Here is a 21,331-nt window from a genome sequence, read left to right as displayed (position 1 = left end):
TCTATATGTGTTATTCTCTCTATGTGTTATTATCTCTATGTGTTATTCTCTCTATGTGTTATTCTCTCTATGTGTTATTCTCTCTATGTGTTATTCTCTCTATGTGTTATTCTCTCTATGTGTTATTCTCTCTATGTGTTATTCTCTCTATGTGTTATCCTCTCTATGTGTTATTCTCTCTATCATCTCTATGTGTTATTCTCTCTAACCTCTCTATGTGTTATCCTCTCTATGTGTTATTCTCTCTGTGTTATCCTCTCTATGTGTTATTCTCTCTATGTGTTATTCTCTCTATGTGTTATTCTCTATGTGTTATTCTCTCTATGTGTTATTCTCTCTATGTGTTATTCTCTCTATGTGTTATTCTCTCTATGTGTTATTCTCTCTATCATATCTGTGTTATTCTCTCTATGTGTTATTCTGTCTATCCTCTCTATGTGTTATTCTCTATGTGTTATTCTCTCTATGTGTTATTCTCTCTATCATCTCTATGTGTTATCCTCTCTATGTGTTATTCTCTCTATGTGTTATCCTCTCTATGTGTTATTCTCTCTATGTGTTATCCTCTCTATGTGTTATTCTCTCTATGTGTTATTCTCTCTATCCTCTATATGTGTTATTCTCTATGTGTTATTCTCTCTATCCTCTCTATGTGTTATTCTCTCTATGTGTTATTCTCTCTATGTGTTATTCTCTCTATGTGTTATCCTCTCTATGTGTTATTCTCTCTATGTGTTATTCTCTCTATCCTCTATGTGTTATTCTCTATGTGTTATTCTCTCTATCTCTATGTGTTATATGTGTTATTCTCTATGTGTTATTCTCTCTATCCTCTCTATGTGTTATTCTCTATGTGTTATTCTCTCTATGTGTTATCTCTGTGTGTTATTCTCTCTATGTGTTATTCTCTCTGTGTTATTCTCTATGTGTTATTCTCTCTATGTGTTATTCTTCTCTATGTGTTATGTGTTATTCTCTCTATGTGTTATTCTCTCTATGTGTTATTCTCTCTATGTGTTATTCTCTCTATGTGTTATTCTCTATGTGTTATTCTCTCTATGTGTTATCTCTCTATGTGTTATCCTCTCTATGTGTTATTCTCTCTATCCTGTTATCCTCTCTATGTGTTATTCTCTCTATGTGTTATTCTCTCTATCATCTCTATGTGTTATCCTCTCTATGTGTTATCTCTCTCTCTATGTGTTATCCTCTCTATGTGTTATTCTCTCTATGTGTTATTCTCTCTATGTGTTATCCTCTCTATGTGTTATTCTCTATGTGTTATTCTCTCTATCATCTCTTCTCTCTATGTGTTATTCTCTCTATCCTCTATGTGTTATCCTCTCTATGTGTTATCCTCTCTATGTGTTATCCTCTCTATGTGTTATTCTCTCTATGTGTTATTCTCTCTAACCTCTCTATGTGTTATCCTCTCTATGTGTTATTCTCTCTGTGTTATCCTCTCTATGTGTTATTCTCTATGTGTTATTCTCTCTCTCTATGTGTTATCCTCTCTATGTGTTATCTCTATGTGTTATCCTCTCTATGTGTTATTCTCTCTATGTGTTATTCTCTCTATCCTCTCTATGTGTTATTCTCTATGTGTTCTTCTCTCTATGTGTTATTCTCCTCTCTATGTGTTATTCTCTCTATTTGTTATCCTCTCTATGTGTTATTCTCTCTATGTGTTATTCTCTATGTGTTATCCTCTCCATGTGTTATTCTCTCTATCCTCTATCTATGTGTTATTCTCTATGTGTTATCCTCTCTATGTGTTATTCTATGTGTTATCTCTCTGTGTTATGTGTTATTCTCTATGTTATTCTCTCTATGTGTTATCCTCTCTATGTGTTATCCTCTCCATGTGTTATTCTCTCTATCCTCTCTATGTGTTATCCTCTCTATGTGTTATCCTCACTATGTGTTATTCTCCCTATGTGAAATTCTCTCTATGTGTTATTCTCTCTATGTGTTATTCTCTCTTTGTGTTATTCTCTCTATCCTCTCTATTTGTTATTCTCTCTATGTGTTATTCTCTATGTGTTATTCTCTCTATGTGTTATTCTCTCTATCCTCTCTATGTGTTATCCTCTCTGTGTGTTATCCTCTCTATGTTTTATTCTCTCTATGTGTTATTCTCTCTATCCTCTATATGTGTTATTCTCTATGTTTTATTCTCTCTATCATCTCTATGTGTTATCTCTATGTGTTATCCTCTCTATGTGTTATTCTCTCTATGTGTTATCCTCTCTATGTGGTATTCTCTCTATGTGTTATTCTCTGTGTTATCCTCTCTATGTGTTATTCTCTCTGTGTTATCCTCTCTATGTGTTATCCTCTCTATGTGTTATTCTCTCTATCCTCTCTATGTGTTATTCTCTCTATGTGTTATTCTCTGTGTTATCCTCTCTATGTGTTATTCTCTCTATCCTCTCTATGTGTTATCCTCTCTATGTGTTATTCTCTCTCTATGTGTTATCCTCTCTATGTGTTATCCTCTCCTCTCTATGTGTTATCCTCTCTATGTGTTATTATCTCTATGTGTTATTCTCTCTATGTGTTATCCTCTCTATGTGTTATCCTCTCCATGTGTTATTCTCTCTATGTGTTATTCTCTCTATGTGTTATTCTCTCTATGTGTTATTCTCTCTATGTGTTATCCTCACTATGTTTTATTCTCTCTATGTGTTATTCTCTTTATCCTCTATATGTGTTATTTTCTATGTGTTATTCTCTCTATCATCTCTATGTGTTATTCTCTATGTGTTATCCTCTCTATGTGTTATTCTCTCTATGTGTTATTCTCTATGTGTTATCCTCTCTATGTGTTATCCTCTCTATGTGTTATTCTCTCTATCCTCTCTATGTTATCCTCTCTATGTGTTATCCTCTCTATGTGTTATTCTCTCTGTGTTATCCTCTCTATGTGTTATTCTCTCTATGTGTTATTCTCTCTATGTGTTATTCTCTATGTGTTATCCTCTCTATGTGTTATTCTCTCAATCCTCTCTTTGTGTTATCCTCTCTATGTGTTATCCTCCCTATGTGTTAATTCTCTCTATGTGTTATTCTCTCTATGTGTTATTCTCTTTCTGTGTTATTCTCTCTACCTTCTATGTGTTATCCTCTCTATGTGTTGTTCTCTCTATGTGTTATTCTCTCTCTATGTGTTATCCTCTCTATGTGTTATCCTCTATCCTCTCTATGTGTTATTCTCTCTATCCTCTATATGTGTTATTCTCTATGTTTTATTCTCTCTATCATCTCTGTGTTATCCTCTCTTTGTGTTATTCTCTCTATGTGTTATCCTCTCTATGTGTTATTCTCTCTATGTGTTATTCTCTCTATCCTCTATATGTGTTATTCTCTATGTTTTATTCTCTCTATCATCTCTGTGTTATCCTCTCTTTGTGTTATTCTCTCTATGTGTTATCCTCTCTATGTGTTATTCTCTCTATGTGTTATTCTCTCTATGTGTTATTCTCTGTGTTATCCTCTCTATGTGTTATTCTCTCTATCCTCTCTATGTGTTATCCTCTCTATGTGTTATCCTCTCCATGTGTTATTCTCTCTATGTGTTATTCTCTCTATGTGTTATTCTCTCTATGTGTTATTCTCTCCATGTGTTATCCTCTCTATGTGTTATCCTCTCTATGTGTTATTCTCTCTATGTGTTATTCTCTCTATCCTCTCTATGTGTTATCCTCTCTATGTGTTATTCTCTCTATCATCTCTGTGTTATCCTCTCTATGTGTTATCCTCTCTATGTGTTATCCCCTCTATGTGTTATTCTCTCTATGTGTTATTCTCTCTATCCTCTATATGTGTTATTCTCTATGTGTTATTCTCTCTATGTGTTATCCTCTCTATGTGTTATTCTCTATGTGTTATCCTCTCTATGTGTTATCCTCTCTATGTGTTATCCCCTCTATGTGTTATTCTCTCTATGTGTTATTCTCTCTATCCTCTATATGTGTTATTCTCTATGTGTTCTTCTCTCTATGTGTTATCCTCTCTATGTGTTATTCTCTCTATTTGTTATCCTCTCTATGTGTTATTCTCTCTATGTGTTATTCTCTATGTGTTATCCTCTCCATGTGTTATTCTCTCTATCCTCTCTATGTGTTATCCTCTCTATGTGTTATCCTCTCTATGTGTTTTCCTCTCTATGTGTTATTCTCTCTATTTGTTATCCTCTCTATGTGTTATCCTCTCCATGTGTTATTCTCTCTATCCTCTCTATGTGTTATCCTCTCTATGTGTTATCCTCACTATGTGTTATTCTCTCTATGTGTTATTCTCTCTATGTGTTATCCTCTCTATGTGTTATTCTCTCTATGTGTTATTCTCTCTATGTGTTATCCTCTCTATGTGTTATTCTCTCTATGTGTTATTCTCTATGTGTTATCCTCTCTATGTGTTATTCTCTCTATCCTCTCTATGAGTTATCCTCTCTGTGTGTTATCCTCTCTATGTTTTATTCTCTCTATTTGTTATTCTCTCTATCCTCTATATGTGTTATTCTCTATGTTTTATTCTCTCTATCATCTCTATGTGTTATCCTCTCTATGTGTTATTCTCTCTATGTGTTATCCTCTCTATGTGGTATTCTCTCTATGTGTTATTCTCTGTGTTATCCTCTCTATGTGTTATTCTCTCTATCCTCTCTATGTGTTATCCTCTCTATGTGTTATTCTCTCTATCCTCTCTATGTGTTATTCTCTCTATGTGTTATTCTCTGTGTTATCCTCTCTATGTGTTATTCTCTCTATCCTCTCTATGTGTTATCCTCTCTATGTGTTATTCTCTCTATGTGTTATCCTCTCTATGTGTTATCCTCTCCATGTGTTATCCTCTCTATGTGTTATTATCTCTATGTGTTATTCTCTCTATGTGTTATCCTCTCTATGTGTTATCCTCTCCATGTGTTATTCTCTCTATGTGTTATTCTCTCTATGTGTTATTCTCTCTATGTGTTATTCTCTCTATGTGTTATCCTCACTATGTTTTATTCTCTCTATGTGTTATTCTCTTTATCCTCTATATGTGTTATTTTCTATGTGTTATTCTCTCTATCATCTCTATGTGTTATTCTATCTATGTGTTATCCTCTCTATGTGTTATTCTCTCTATGTGTTATTCTCTATGTGTTATCCTCTCTATGTGTTATTCTCTCTATCCTCTCTATGTGTTATCCTCTCTATGTGTTATCCTCTCTATGTGTTATTCTCTCTATGTGTTATCCTCTCTATGTGTTATTCTCTCTATGTGTTATTCTCTCTATGTGTTATTCTCTATGTGTTATCCTCTCTATGTGTTATTCTCTCAATCCTCTCTTTGTGTTATCCTCTCTATGTGTTATCCTCCCTATGTGAAATACTCTCTATGTGTTATTCTCTCTATGTGTTATTCTCTTTCTGTGTTATACTCTCTACCTTCTATGTGTTATCCTCTCTATGTGTTGTTCTCTCTATGTGTTATTCTCTCTTTGTGTTATCCTCTCTATGTGCTATCCTCTCTATGTGTTATTCTCTCTATCCTCTCTATGTGTTATCCTCTCTATGTGTTATTCTCTCTATGTGTTATCCTCTCTATGTGTTATCCTCTCTATGTGTTATCCTCTCTATGTGCTATCCTCTCTATGTGTTATTCTCTCTGTGTTATTCTCTCTATCCTCTATATGTGTTATTCTCTATGTTTTATTCTCTCTATGTGTTATCCTCTTTATGTGTTATTCTCTCTATGTGTTATCCTCTCTATGTGTTATTCTCTCTATGTGTTATTCTCTCTATGTGTTATTCTCTGTGTTATCCTCTCTATGTGGTATCCTCTCTATGTGTTATCCTCTCTGTGTTATTCTCTCTATGTGTTATTCTCTCTATGTGTTATTCTCTATGTGTTATCCTCTCTATGTGTTATTCTCTCTATCCTCTCTATGTGTTATCCTCTCTATGTGTTATCCTCTCTATGTGTTATCCTCTCTGTGTTATCCTCTCTATGTGTTATCCTCTCTATGTGTTATTCTCTCTATGTGTTATTCTCTATGTGTTATCCTCTCTATGTGTTATTCTCTCTATCCTCTCTATGTGTTATCCTCTCTATGTGTTAACCTCTCTATGTGTTATTCTCCCTATGTGTTATTCTCTCTATCCTCTATATGTGTTATTCTCTATGTTTTATTCTCTCTATCATCTCTATGTGTTATCCTCTCTATGTGTTATTCTCTCTATGTGTTATCCTCTCTATGTGTTATTCTCTCTATGTGTTATTCTCTCTATGTGTTATTCTCTATGTGTTATCCTCTCTATGTGTTATTATCTCTATCCTCTCTATGTGTTATTCTCTCTATGTGTTATACTCTCTATGTGTTATTCTCTCTATCCTCTCTATGTGTTATTCTCTCTATGTGTTATTCTCTCTATGTGTTATTCTCTCTATGTGTTATCCTCTCTATGTGTTATTCTCTCTATGTGTTATTCTCTCTATGTGTTATCCTCTCTATGTGTTTTCCTCTCTATGTGTTATTCTCTCTATGTGTTATCCTCTCTATGTGTTATCCTCTCCATGTGTTATTCTCTCTATGTGTTATCCTCTCTATGTTTTATTCTCTCTATGTGTTATCCTCTCTATGTGTTATTCTCTCTATGTGTTATTCTCTATGTGTTATCCTCTCTATGTGTTATTCTCTCTATCCTCTCTATGTGTTATCCTCTCTATGTGTTATCCTCTCTATGTGTTATTATCTCTATGTGTTATCCTCTCTATGTGTTTTCCTCTCTATGTGTTATCCTCTCTATGTGTTATTCTCTCTATGTGTTATTCTCTCTATGTGTTATTCTCTCTATGTGTTATTCTCTGTGTTATCCTCTCTATGTGTTATTCTCTCTCTCTGTGTTATCCTCTCTATGTGTTATCCTCTCTGTGTTATTCTCTCTATGTGTTATCCTCTCTATGTGTTATTCTCTCTATGTGTTATTCTCTATGTGTTATCCTCTCTATGTGTTATCCTCTCTATGTGTTATTATCTCTATGTGTTATTCTCTCTATGTGTTATTCTCTCTATGTGTTATTCTCTCTATGTGTTATTCTCTGTGTTATCCTCTCTATGTGTTATTCTCTCTATCCTCTCTATGTGTTATCCTCTCTATGTGTTATCCTCTCTGTGTTATTCTCTCTATGTGTTATCCTCTCTATGTGGTATTCTCTCTATGTGTTATTCTCTATGTGTTATCCTCTCTATGTGTTATTCTCTCTATCCTCTCTATGTGTTATCCTCTCTATGTGTTATCCTCTCTATGTGTTATTCTCCCTATGTGTTATTCTCTCTATCCTCTATATGTGTTATTCTCTATGTTTTATTCTCTCTATCATCTCTATGTGTTATCCTCTCTATGTGTTATCCTCTCTATTTGTTATTCTCTCTATGTGTTATTCTCTCTATGTGTTATTCTCTGTGTTATCCTCTCTATGTGTTATTCTCTCTATCCTCTCTATGTGTTATCCTCTCCATGTGTTATTCTCTCTATGTGTTATCCTCTCTATGTGTTATTCTCTCTATGTGTTATTCTCTATGTGTTATCCTCTCTATGTGTTATTCTCTCTATCCTCTCTATGTGTTATCCTCTCTATGTGTTATCCTCTCTATGTGTTATTATCTCTATGTGTTATCCTCTCTATGTGTTATCCTCTCTATGTGTTATCCTCTCTATGTGTTATTCTCTCTATGTGTTATTCTCTCTATGTGTTATCCTCTCTATGTGTTATTCTCTCTATGTGTTATTCTCTCTGTGTTATTCTCTGTGTTATCCTCTCTATGTGTTATTCTCTCTATCCTCTCTATGTGTTATCCTCTCTATGTGTTATCCTCTCTATGTGTTATCCTCTCTATGTGTTATTCTCTCTATGTGTTATTCTCTCTATGTGTTATTCTCTCTATGTGTTATTCTCTCTATGTGTTATTCTCTCTATGTGTTATTCTCTATATGTGTTATTCTCTATATGTGTTATTCTCTATATGTGTTATTCTCTCTATGTGTTATTCTCTCTATGTGTTATCCTCTCTATGTGCTATCCTCTCTATGTGTTATTCTCTCTGTGTTATTCTCTCTATCTTCTATATGTGTTATTCTCTATGTTTTATTCTCTCTATCATCTCTATGTGTTATCGTCTTTATGTGTTATTCTCTCTATGTGTTATTCTCTCTATGTGTTATTCTCTGTGTTATCCTCTCTATGTGTTATTCTCTCTATCCTCTCTATGTGTTATCCTCTCTATGTGTTATCCTCTCTGTGTTATTCTCTCTATGTGTTATCCTCTCTATGTGTTATTCTCTCTATCCTCTCTATGTGTTATCCTCTCTATGTGTTATCCTCTCTATGTGTTATTCTCCCTATGTGTTATTCTCTCTATCCTCTATATGTGTTATTCTCTATGTTTTATTCTCTCTATCATCTCTATGTGTTATCCTCTCTATGTGTTATTCTCTCTATGTGTTATCCTCTCTATGTGTTATTCTCTCTATGTGTTATTCTCTCTATGTGTTATTCTCTGTGTTATCCTCTCTATGTGTTATTCTCTCTATCCTCTCTATGTGTTATCCTCTCTATGTGTTATTCTCTCTATCCTCTCTATGTGTTATCCTCTCTATGTGTTATCCTCTCTATGTGTTATTCTCTCTATCCTCTCTATGTGTTATTCTCTCTATGTGTTATTCTCTCTATGTGTTATCCTCTCTATGTGTTATCCTCTCTATGTGTTATTCTCTCTATGTGTTATTCTCTCTATGTGTTATCCTCTCTATGTGTTTTCCTCTCTATGTGTTATTCTCTCTATGTGTTATCCTCTCTATGTGTTATCCTCTCCATGTGTTATTCTCTCTATGTGTTATCCTCTCTATGTTTTATTCTCTCTATGTGTTATCCTCTCTATGTGTTATTCTCTCTATGTGTTATTCTCTATGTTTTATCCTCTCTATGTGTTATTCTCTCTATCCTCTCTATGTGTTATCCTCTCTATGTGTTATCCTCTCTATGTGTTATTATCTCTATGTGTTATCCTCTCTCTGTGTTATCCTCTCTATGTGTTATCCTCTCTATGTGTTATTCTCTCTATGTGTTATTCTCTCTATGTGTTATTCTCTCTATGTGTTATTCTCTGTGTTATCCTCTCTATGTGTTATTCTCTCTATCCTCTCTATGTGTTATCCTCTCTATGTGTTATCCTCTCTGTGTTATTCTCTCTCTGTGTTATCCTCTCTATGTGTTATTCTCTCTATGTGTTATTCTCTATGTGTTATCCTCTCTATGTGTTATCCTCTCTATGTGTTATTATCTCTATGTGTTATCCTCTCTATGTGTTATTCTCTATGTGTTATCCTCTCTATGTGTTATTCTCTCTATGTGTTATTCTCTATGTGTTATCCTCTCTATGTGTTATCCTCTCTATGTGTTATTATCTCTATGTGTTATCCTCTCTATGTGTTATCCTCTCTATGTGTTATCCTCTCTATGTGTTATTCTCTCTATGTGTTATTCTCTCTATGTGTTATTCTCTCTATGTGTTATTCTCTGTGTTATCCTCTCTATGTGTTATTCTCTCTATCCTCTCTATGTGTTATCCTCTCTATGTGTTATCCTCTCTGTGTTATTCTCTCTATGTGTTATCCTCTCTATGTGTTATTCTCTCTATGTGTTATTCTCTATGTGTTATCCTCTCTATGTGTTATTCTCTCTATCCTCTCTATGTGTTATCCTCTCTATGTGTTATCCTCTCTATGTGTTATTCTCCCTATGTGTTATTCTCTCTATCCTCTATATGTGTTATTCTCTATGTTTTATTCTCTCTATCATCTCTATGTGTTATCCTCTCTATGTGTTATCCTCTCTATTTGTTATTCTCTCTATGTGTTATTCTCTCTATGTGTTATTCTCTGTGTTATCCTCTCTATGTGTTATTCTCTCTATCCTCTCTATGTGTTATCCTCTCCATGTGTTATTCTCTCTATGTGTTATCCTCTCTATGTGTTATTCTCTCTATGTGTTATCCTCTCTATGTGTTATTCTCTCTATGTGTTATTCTCTATGTGTTATCCTCTCTATGTGTTATTCTCTCTATCCTCTCTATGTGTTATCCTCTCTATGTGTTATCCTCTCTATGTGTTATTATCTCTATGTGTTATCCTCTCTATGTGTTATCCTCTCTATGTGTTATCCTCTCTATGTGTTATTCTCTCTATGTGTTATTCTCTCTATGTGTTATCCTCTCTATGTGTTATTCTCTCTATGTGTTATTCTCTCTGTGTTATTCTCTGTGTTATCCTCTCTATGTGTTATTCTCTCTATCCTCTCTATGTGTTATCCTCTCTATGTGTTATCCTCTCTATGTGTTATCCTCTCTATATGTTATTATCTCTATGTGTTATTCTCTCTATGTGTTATTCTCTCTATGTGTTATTCTCTCTATGTGTTATTCTCTCTATGTGTTATTCTCTCTATGTGTTATTCTCTATATGTGTTATTCTCTATATGTGTTATTCTCTATATGTGTTATTCTCTCTATGTGTTATTCTCTCTATGTGTTATTCTCTCTATGTGTTATTCTCTCTATCTGTTATTCTCTCTATCTGTTATTCTCTCTATGTTTTATTCTCTCTATGTGTTATTCTCTCTATGTGTTATTCTCTATGTGTTATTCTCTATGTGTGTTATTCTCTCTGTGTGTTATTCTCTCTGTGTGTTATTCTCTCTGTGTGTTATTCTCTCTATGTGTTATTCTCTCTATCCTCTTTATGTGCTGACGGCATTTGTCAAATGTTGGTGATGGTCTCATTTCGCTGTGTTTAATATGGCTGTGCTGCTGTGCCATAATGGATTCATGTAGCTTCTCAGAATGCAGTGACGTAAACACCGTGAAGAACAGGCTGTAAGAACAGCATTTGTGTCCTCCCACCTCCCCATTCTCCGCCCCCCAATTTTGTATCAGGCTAAGTGGTTGATGGATGGATGGTGACGTTGGTTTGGAGCTCCGTGGTTGTTTGGTGAAGATGGTGGAAGAAGGGCTTGGAGCCATTCAACATCAACCAGTCAACTGGAGCCTGATGCAGCTTTAGACATTTCATAGTGAAACGTCCTGCAGGGAAGGGAGGGAGGGAGGGAGGGAGGGAGGGAGGGAGGGAGGGAGGGAGGGATTTGTTTGACACTGTTTACTTGTAATAGTAGCAGAGAGCAGCGAGGTCTTCCACTTGATAATGCTGTTTCCAGGCGGGGCAGTTTTTCCTCTGCTCTGCTTGGGAACATTATGCTATTGCTCTCTAATCCCTAACTCTAATTAAATGTGTGCTTAGGAGCCCTGTACTGGTGCCGAGGTGTATATAAACACTCCAGTGTGTGTTCTGTATGGGAAGGGATAGGGATGGGGCCGTCACGTCCCAGTGCATATAAATTGGCTGGAGATGATAGTCAGGGTATGGCTAAGTCAGTGGGGTTTAGGGTCTAGGTGACTGCACCTCTACCCTCCCTCTCTGCCTCCCTTTCTCTCTTGCTCTAAGGAAGAACCAGACCAAATCAATCTTTCAGAGAGCGCCCATCTGAGAAATTGACAAGACCTCCAATCTCCTTGGCAGGGTTTAAGGTTCCTAGGCTGGTTTAAGGGGGTTCTGATGGAGCACAGACAGTACCAACGCAGACAGAAAGTGTACGAGTGCTCTCATATCTCGCTGTTAAATAGGCCCAGTGCTTCCTCTTTCCCTCTCTCTCCCTTCCTCCTTCCCTCCTCTCTCTTTCTCCTTCCCATTCTCGTCATCTCTCGTCGTTATCTGTCGCGTTGTGTTGTAACATCTGGCCTGTAGTGCCCCCCTGTGGCAGAGTGTGGAACAGACAGAACAGTGTGTGTGACTGAAGACGTAAAGTCACGTGAAAGGCATAAAAGAAACACCTAAGCGGCGTAGCTTTCTTTATAGTCCTGACAAGAACAAATTGAACTGTCGGGGGAGGTTCCCTTCTGCAGTGTTCAACCAATCCAGTAAATGTGGAGGAGGAGTTAAGATGGAGCTTTTTACTTGTTCAATGTCCTGAAGAGGAAGTCACGTCACAGGCTCTCTTTCCATTTCCTCTGAACCGGATGCATCCGGTTGTCACCTGCCCCACTGAAGGTGCTGAAGACCTGACCAGGCCGACCAGCATGCTGGAAGGACATCTTGCAAGTCATCTGACGAAAAACATGAATCATCACTTCACTGTCATTCAGGTCAAATACACCTGTTAGACTAATCTAGTCTCATTGACCAGTTTGGAAATTAGAGATATTTCTAAAACCCCAAAGACTTCAAATAAGCCTACTCTGAATACACTTTTAAAGAGGAAGTTATGCCAATGGCACAGTATTAGTCAGACCACAACTCTTTGACTTTGCTGTTTTAATAATGCATAGTCAAATGAACCGTGTGAGGACGGTTGAAAGTCCCTCTAATGGACAGACTGTGTTTGAGTGACCATAATATTCCTAACATAGGAAGTAATCTGGATTTAATTCATCGCCTTACAAAGCCCCTTGAACATATCTGACTCAGAAAACCTCTTATATGACCTCAAGGTAACATGTACATGGTATCACATACTGATTATACTTACTATGGGTATGATTTAAATCAGACTTTTGTGGGCCCCCGAGTGGTGCAGCGGTCTTAGGCACTGAGGTGTTACTACAGACCCGGGTTCCTTCTCGGGCTGTGCCACAACCGGCGTAGTCCGGGTTAGGGGAGGGTTTGGCCCGGGGGGGCTCATCGCTCTCTAGCGACTTCTTGTGGCGGGCCGGGTGCCTGCAGGCTGACCCTGGTCGACAGTTGAAAGGTGGCTGGCTTCCAGGTTAAGCTGGCGGGTGGCGTGTGTTGAGAGCGCGGTCAGGCGAGTCATGTTTCGGAGGGCGCATGACTCCACCTTCACCTCCCGAGCACGTTGGGGAGTTGCAGAAATGAGACCAGATGGAAATTAGGGAGAAAAACATACAAAAATACAAAACAATTTGACATTAGAGAATCAAAGTAACAATGAGCATGTGACTCAACACCTCTATAACAATGAGCATGTGACTCAGCATCCCTATAACAATGAGCATGTGACTCAGCATCTCTATAACAATGAACATGTGACTCAGCATCCCTATAACAATGAGCATGTGACTCAGCATCCCTATAACAATGAACATGTGACTCAGCATCCCTATAACAATGAGCATGTGACTCAGCATCTCTATAACAATGAGCATGTGACTCAGCATCCCTATAACAATGAACATGTGACTCAGCATCCCTATAACAATGAGCATGTGACTCAGCACCCCTATAACAATGAGCATGTGACTCAGCATACCTATAACAATGAGCATGTGACTCAGCATCCCTATAACAATGAGCATGTGACTCAGCATCTCTATAACAATGAGCATGTGACTCAGCATCCCTATAACAATGAGCATGTGACTCAGCACCTCTATAACAATGAGCATGTGACTCAGCATTCCTATAACAATGAGCATGTGACTCAGCATCCCTATAACAATGAGCATGTGACTCAGCATCTCTATAACAATGAGCATGTGACTCAGCATCCCTATAACAATGAGCATGTGACTCAGCACCTCTATAACAATGAGCATGTGACTCAGCATCCCTATAACAATGAGCATGTGACTCAGCATCCCTATAACAATGAGCATGTGACTCAGCATCTCTATAACAATGAGCATGTGACTCAGCATCCCTATAACAATGAGCATGTGACTCAGCATCTCTATAACAATGAGCATGTGACTCAGCATCCATATAACAATGAGCATGTGACTCAGCATCCCTATAACAATGAGCATGTGACTCAGCATCTCTATAACAATGAGCATGTGACTCAGCATCCCTATAACAATGAGCATGTGACTCAGCATCCCTATAACAATGAGGATGTGACTCAGCATCCCTATAACAATGAGCATGTGACTCAGCATCCCTATAACAATGAGGATGTGACTCAGCATCCCTATAACAATGAGGATGTGACTCAGCATCCCTATAACAATGAGCATGTGACTCAGCATCTCTATAACAATGAGCATGTGACTCAGCATCCCTATAACAATGAGCATGTGACTCAGCATCCCTATAACAATGAGCATGTGACTCAGCATCCCTATAACAATGAGCATGTGACTCAGCATCCCTATAACAATGAGGATGTGACTCAGCATCCCAATAACAATGAGGATGTGACTCAGCATCCCTATAACAATGAGGATGTGACTCAGCATCCCTATAACAATGAGGATGTGACTCAGTATGTGCACGTTTCAATGTCAACATATGTCAACGTCTCTCTCTCTCTCACACACTTACGTTGATCTTGAAAGAAGCAGCTAGCGTGCCGAGCGTTAAGAGGGGATGATGCCTCCCCACTACCACTGATGCTGTTGAAACTTTGCCATAATGTTGCTCTCACACACTCCACACTGAGTGACATGGGGGATTATCGGGGATAATGTCCACTCGCCGCAAACAGTCTCTCTCTCTCTCTCTCTCTCTCTCTCTCTCTCTCTCTCTCTCTCTCTCTCAAGTGGAGCCATTTCCCATTGCCTGACTCTGAGAGGGGCTCTACGCACGCACACACACACACACACACACACACACACACACACACACACACACACACACACACACACACACACACACACACACACACTCAGCTCTACTGCAGTCAACACAAACATGGACACAAACACACTCCACACTGAGTGACATGGGGGGATTATGGGGGATAATGTCCACTCGCCGCAAACAGTTTCTCTCTCTCTCTCTCTCTCTCTCTCTCTCTCTCTCTCTCAAGTGGAGCCATTTCCCATTGCCTGACTCTGAGAGGGGCTCTACACACACACACACACACACACACACACACACACACACACACACACACACACACACACACACACACACAACAAATGGACACAAACACACTGCCTGAAATAGCACAGACACTGAGCTTGAGCTGTCCGAAAACACAAACACAGGCACACACACATACACACAATTCTCCAATTAAAAAGGGAATATCAACACCAGATTTAGCTGCATACATGACTTTGACATGATCTTCCTGCATGACTGTGTATTTGTAACATGAAACACTGTCTGCATCTAAACACACAATGTAGATTTCACATAAGAGACTCACAGGATCCACATCCAACAGACGTCCCATCACGTTGACAGCCTCCAGTTGAGAGTTTGTTTACTGAAACAATGTGGCTGTCACTACTACACAAACACACCAACACAGAGGAAGAGGCCGCGGAACAGACATCCACAATGTTGACTTCCATGTTAAACGCCGCTGCAGAAATGAGACTGCAGAAAACCCTGCTTAGCAACACATGCACCACCCCCTTCCATCTTCATCTCAGGGATCTGTGCTGTGGAGCTTTCATGTTGTTAATAGCCTTTCCTCCTCTTCCTCCCTCCCTGTATCCCTCCATCTCCTGCCTCTATTTCTCAACTAATTATGTAAAGTGACCCCCCCCCCCGCGCGCTTTAATTACCGTCTGAAATGAGCTGTTCAGAGTTGCTGATATCTCTCTTTAGAGCAACACACAGCTGGGTAGGCATAGCAGCACTTTATCGTATGTGGGGGAGCGTGTGTGGGTGTGTGTCACAGATCAAACACAAGCTCGCACACACACGTACCCATGCAGGGACGCATAATATACACTGGCGCACACACAACCATACCGTTTCATATAGGGGCCGATCCCCTAGTCTGTTACCAGGGTGTAAACCAGGGATCATCATCTATATTCAGCCAACTTTTCCTTGAGCTGATTGGTCAGGGGGCCAGAACATAATTAGAAATCATTTGTAGATGTCAAATTGACCGCAAGAAAGGGAAAGGGAAAGAGGGATACCGAGTCAATTGTACAACTGAATGTATTCAACTGAAATGTGTCTTCCACATTTAACCCAACCCCTCTGAATCAGAGAGGTGCGGGAGCTGCCATAATCCATATCGACATCTTCAAGAAAAGCCCGTAGCACTCAACAAGCAATCATTTTTCTGTGTCCTTACATGTCTATTAGCCTTGATTTCCTGCCTCTTGGATCTTGGACCTGGGCCTGGCTGTGGTCAATAACTTGGCTTGTCAGAGGGGATATCACAGGGAAATACGATGTTTTTCTGTCCTGGTGGAAAATAGAGGGAAGAAAGAGAGGGCCTTCTCTCTCGCTTTTCATGGCCAAGGTCTGATTATCATCTACCTGTAGTTAAGAGCACGGAACAATCAGTTGCAGAACGTCAGACGTGTCCGAACGTCTAATATTTAGCAACGGAGCTGGCTAGCAAGCTAGCTTTTTTTTGGACAAGTTTCCATCAAACAACCTTGCTTTCAAAGCATCGGGTTTCATAACACATTTGTCGCAGCGACTTTTGGTTTGACGTAAATTGTAGCTGTAATGTCAAGCGCTGGCAGTCAAATATTATTGCATGAGTGAAGATAAAATCAAATCAGTGTCAGTATTAAATCACAGCAACAAGTAGAACAGGAAGAGAACACAGAAATGCATCCAGTAGGTGAAGTTACACCTGCACTTTTATTTCCTAGCAAACTTGCCTCTCGAGAGCCTCGGCTTAGACAGTTGCAATATTATCATCTCTAGCCCGAGATAGTTTTTTATTTGAATCCAAGTAAAATAAAGCCTGAGGGCGATTTGTTTTAAAGTCGAGGTGTCAAAGAAAGTATTTCACGGCTGAGTGCCCTTTTAATACATCTCTCCCAGAACAGAACACCTTCCAGCATTATAGCCCTGCCTGTCTTCCAGTCACCCCATGACGACACGTGTGAACAGCAGAAATAGCGGGGGGTGTTGCGACTAAATGTGTTCCCTTCCTCTTATCTGATGTGCTGATCTCTCTGTTTAACTGGGATAGGAAGCACCGTAGATGTGTCAGTCGGAAAGGGAGAGTCCATGTCATCGTAATGTAATATATGTGATTTAGCAGACGCTTTTATCCAAAGTGACTTACAGTCACGAGTGCGACACATACATGGTACATCTGGGTGATCGCTGGGAATCAAACCCACCATCCAAGTGACATGCTCTACCAACTGAGTGTGTGTGTGTGTGTGTGTGTGTGTGTGTGTGTGTGTGTGTGTGTGTGTGTGTGTGTGTGTGTGTGTGTGCGTGTGCGTGCTTGCGTGCGTGCGTGTGTGTGTGCGCGTGTGTGTGAAAACAGGTGTGCATGATAGTCATGAAGGAACCACTGTAAGGAACAAAGGGAAATTGTCGAGGAAGGAAGATGTTGATGTGTAAAATGTTCTGCTTGTCGAGCATTGTGTGTCGAGCCTGGGCGTGCAGACACAGTAGTGTAGTACAACGTTTGGAGTGTGCATGTGGGATGTGTAGGCCTATGGTTCATCCTTAAGACCAAGTACAGGGCCTTCGGAATGCATTCAGACCCAATCCCTTTTCCCACATTTGGTTGCGTTACAGCTGTAAAATAAAACATAATGACAAAGGTTTTTAGAAATGTTTAGAAGAAAATAGAAAATAGAAGTACCTTAAGACCCTTTGAGACTTGAAATTGAAAGCTCAGGTGTGTCCTGTTTCCATTGATCATCCTTGCGATGTTTCTACAACTTGATTGGAGTCCACCTGGGGTAAATTCAATTGGTTGGATATGATTTGGAAAGGCACACGCCTGTCTATATAAGGTCCAAAAGTTGACAGTGCATGTCAGAGCAAAAACCAAGCCATGAGATTCGAAGGAATTCTCTGTAGAGCTCCGAGACAGGAATGTGTCGAGGCACAGATCTGAGAAAGGGTACCAAAACATGTCTGCATCTTTCAAGGTTCCTAAGAACACAGTGGCCTCCATCATTCTTACATGGGAGGGAGGTGACCAAGAACCCGATGGTCACTCTAACAGAGTTCCAGAGTTCATCTGTAGAGGTGGGAGAACCTTCCAGAAGCCATCTCTGCAGCACTCCACCAATCAGACCTTTATGGTAGCGTGGCCAGACGAAAGCCACTCCTCAATAAAAGGCACATGACAGCACTCTTGCAGTGCCAAAGGGCACCAAAAGACTGTCAGACCATGAGAAATAAGATTCTCTTATCTGATGAAACCAAGATTAAACTCTTTGGGCTGAATGCCAAGCGTCTCTCTGGAGGAAACCTGGCACCATCCCTACAGTGAAGCATGGCGATGGCAGCATCATGCTGTGGGGATATTTTTCATCGGCAAGGACTGGGAGACTAGTCAGGATCGAGGGAAAGATGAACAGAGCAAAGTACAGAGAGATTGGATCATCAGCATTTGTAGGTTCGATGACAGGCTCAAAATGACAGAAACAAAGAATTTTCATCTGAAACTCGTCAGTCAATTCTTTTTCTGAGAAAGGAAGGCTATTCCATGCAAGAAATTGCCAAGAAACACTGAAAAGGTGACTCTGGGATGCTGGCCTTCTATGCAGAATTGCAGAGAAAAAGCCATATCTCAGACTGGCCTATAAAAAGAGAATATTAAGATGGGCAACAGAACACAGACACTGGACAGAGGAACTTGGAGTAGCCTGTTCGCTGTTGACGTTGAGACTGGTGTTTTGCGGGTACTATTTAATGAAGCTGCTAGTTGAGGACGTCTGTTTCTCATACTAGATACTCTAATGTACTTGTCCTCTTGCTCAGTTGTGCACCGGGGCTTCCCACTCCTCTTTCTATTCTGATCAGAAAAAGTTTGCGCTGTTCTGTGAAGGGAGTAGTACACAGCGTTGTACAACATCTTCAGTTTCTTGGCAATTTCTCGCATGGAATAGCCTTCATTTCTCAGAACAATAATAGACTGACGTGTTTCAGAAGAAAGTTCTTTGTTTCTGGCCATTTTGAGCCTGTCATCAAACCCACAAATGCTGATGCTCCAGATACTCAACTAGTCTAAAGAAGGCCAGTTTTATTGCTTATTTAATCAGAACAACAGTTTACAGCTGTGCTAACATAATTGCAAAAGGGTTTTTCTAATGATCAATTAGCCTTTTAAAATGATAAACTTGGGATTAGCTAACACAACGTGCCTATTGGAACACAGGAGTGATGGTTGCTGATAATGGACCTCTGATATTCCATAAAATATCTGCCGTTTCCAGCTACAATAGTCATTTACAACATCAACAATATCTACACTGTATTTCTGATCAATTTGACATTATATAAATTGACATTTTTTTTGCTTTTCTTTAAAAAGCAAGGACATTTCTATGTGGCCCCAATGTTTTGAACGGTAGTATATATCCATTGAGGTTTGTCTTATTCATCTCTAACCCACTTCCTCTCTCTCTCCTTCCACTCTACAGAGGCGTCCATCCTGAGCTACGACGGCAGCATGTATATGAAAGTGGTGATGCCAAGCGTGATGCACACTGAGGCAGAGGACGTCTCCCTCCGCTTCAAGTCCCAGCATGCATTCGGGCTCCTAATGGCCACTAACTCTCGGGACTCCGCTGACACACTCCGTCTCGAGCTGGACAGCGGCCGCGTCAAACTCACGATCAACCTAGGTATCGTATAAAACAGTTAACCGCTAACCCTCTTCTTTTGAGGAGGCATGTTTAAGTTAGCTCATAGTCGTTTTTGTGATTTGTATTTTACATTAGTTATTTTTCTGTTTTGGTCGAATACATCAAAAAATCTAACACTAACTAAAACTCATTTTTAATCATTTTTATACAGTAGTTGCATGGATTGTATTTTGATTTGCTCTGCATTATATGCAGTATTTTCTTGCTTTGTTGCTGTGGTCTCTGCAGGGTATTTCTATCTCATGAATCTAACACTTAATTAACCACGATATCCATGCTTTCAGGCTACATCTTTTGAACAGATCATACCACAGTCATTCTTCATTACGATATTGACTTGACTGTAGAAAAATTCACTAATTGTAACACATAACTCTCAGGCTAGACACTTTCAATGATTTACTCAACATTTTTCACAAACATTGTTTCACGTTGGCCTAGCATATAGCTATACCATATACGCATTTATGAGACTTTTAATAGGTCCTTTAGTTTTATTTCGAATATGTATCTCTTATGCAACATACTGATAACATCTGGGCTTGTTCTTGTCGTAACAGTGTTTTGTTTATTATTTCCTGTTTTATTATTTTTATTTTGGTATGGTCCATATTAGCAGGTCCATGGCTCCTCCCATTAGTACCCCTACAGTAGTATAGGTGGTATCTCCCATGTCACCTTGTTCAAAGATGGTACTCACCCCTTCAACGGCGCCTAGCCTGCGGCCCGCCTAGCATACAGCTCGAGCCCACAGCACACAGCTAGCCTGCAGATGATGGCTTATAGGCATGGAGGATTGGCTTCAACATTACAAAAAGCACTCGCACATCTGGTTGCAGCTGCGCGGGAATAATGAAATGACTTCAAAGAAAAGAGAAACTCGCACACTGCTCTTGCTAGTATGACTCATTTTCATTCAAGCTTACATGTCGGCCCAAAATGGGATAGGATAGAAGCACCCAATCTGTCGTAGTGACGAACGCATGCGCTCATACAATACACACACAAACAGCACCTGTCAACACATAATTACCATCACATTACTACAGTGATGACGATGATATACTTCAGTTAGTTTTATATACATTATGTTTTCAATCACTTCATCAACTATACTGCTCAGTAGATAATCTAATCTAAACTACTAAATTCACTACTACTCCTGACACAACTAGTCCTGTGTTAGAGACAGGTTAGTGATTTGCTTCTAGGCCACTGTGCAGTGCTGGTGCTGACTGGATCGATGCTGTTTGCTTCCACTTTTCTGTTGCGGTTGACGGTACATGACGAGCTGGGTCACATGGATCCCAACCCAGATCACCTGACCAATCAGACCAATCCCAGCACTAGTCTACTTCCTGTATCTTCTTTTGAACGAGATACCCATCATGTAACACTGTAGCCTGTAGTTTAATGTAAAGTATACAGCAAATTGATTTATAAATCAACTGATGGCTACAGGTGTTGAGGACAAAATGAAGTTTCCAAAATACTGGGTTGGTAAATCGATGTGGCCATTGAACTGCAAGCGGACATTTTGAAATTGAATAAACATGTAAACACATTTAAAATATTTTTCAAAATGTATTTTATAGCACGCATCAGACCTACAAAATGCTGCCAAACACAAAGAAACGTATTTTAATTTGAGCGAAGTAATTCTGACTCAAAGAAAGCGTAATGGTCAAAATTGGAATAAGTCATAATATCCAAAATGGCAGTTTGATG

At 39.1% G+C, this 21,331-nt stretch overlaps 1 protein-coding gene across 5 annotated transcripts in view; it reads left to right on the top strand.

Annotated features, from left to right (window-relative positions):
- LOC135505824 (neurexin-3b-like) overlaps positions 1-21,331 on the top strand; it is a 450,362-nt gene that overhangs the window by 159,903 nt on the left and 269,128 nt on the right. For all 5 annotated transcript variants that reach the window (XM_064924997.1, XM_064924996.1, XM_064924994.1 and 2 more), the window contains one exon: positions 19,379-19,582. In XM_064924997.1, the coding sequence (XP_064781069.1) occupies positions 19,379-19,582 (204 nt within the window). The remainder of the gene's footprint in view (positions 1-19,378; positions 19,583-21,331) is intronic.

The sequence above is a fragment of the Oncorhynchus masou genome, chromosome 19 (assembly GCF_036934945.1).
Source record: "Oncorhynchus masou masou isolate Uvic2021 chromosome 19, UVic_Omas_1.1, whole genome shotgun sequence".
NCBI lineage: Eukaryota > Metazoa > Chordata > Actinopteri > Salmoniformes > Salmonidae > Oncorhynchus > Oncorhynchus masou.
This window is presented reverse-complemented; position numbering and strand designations above follow the sequence as displayed.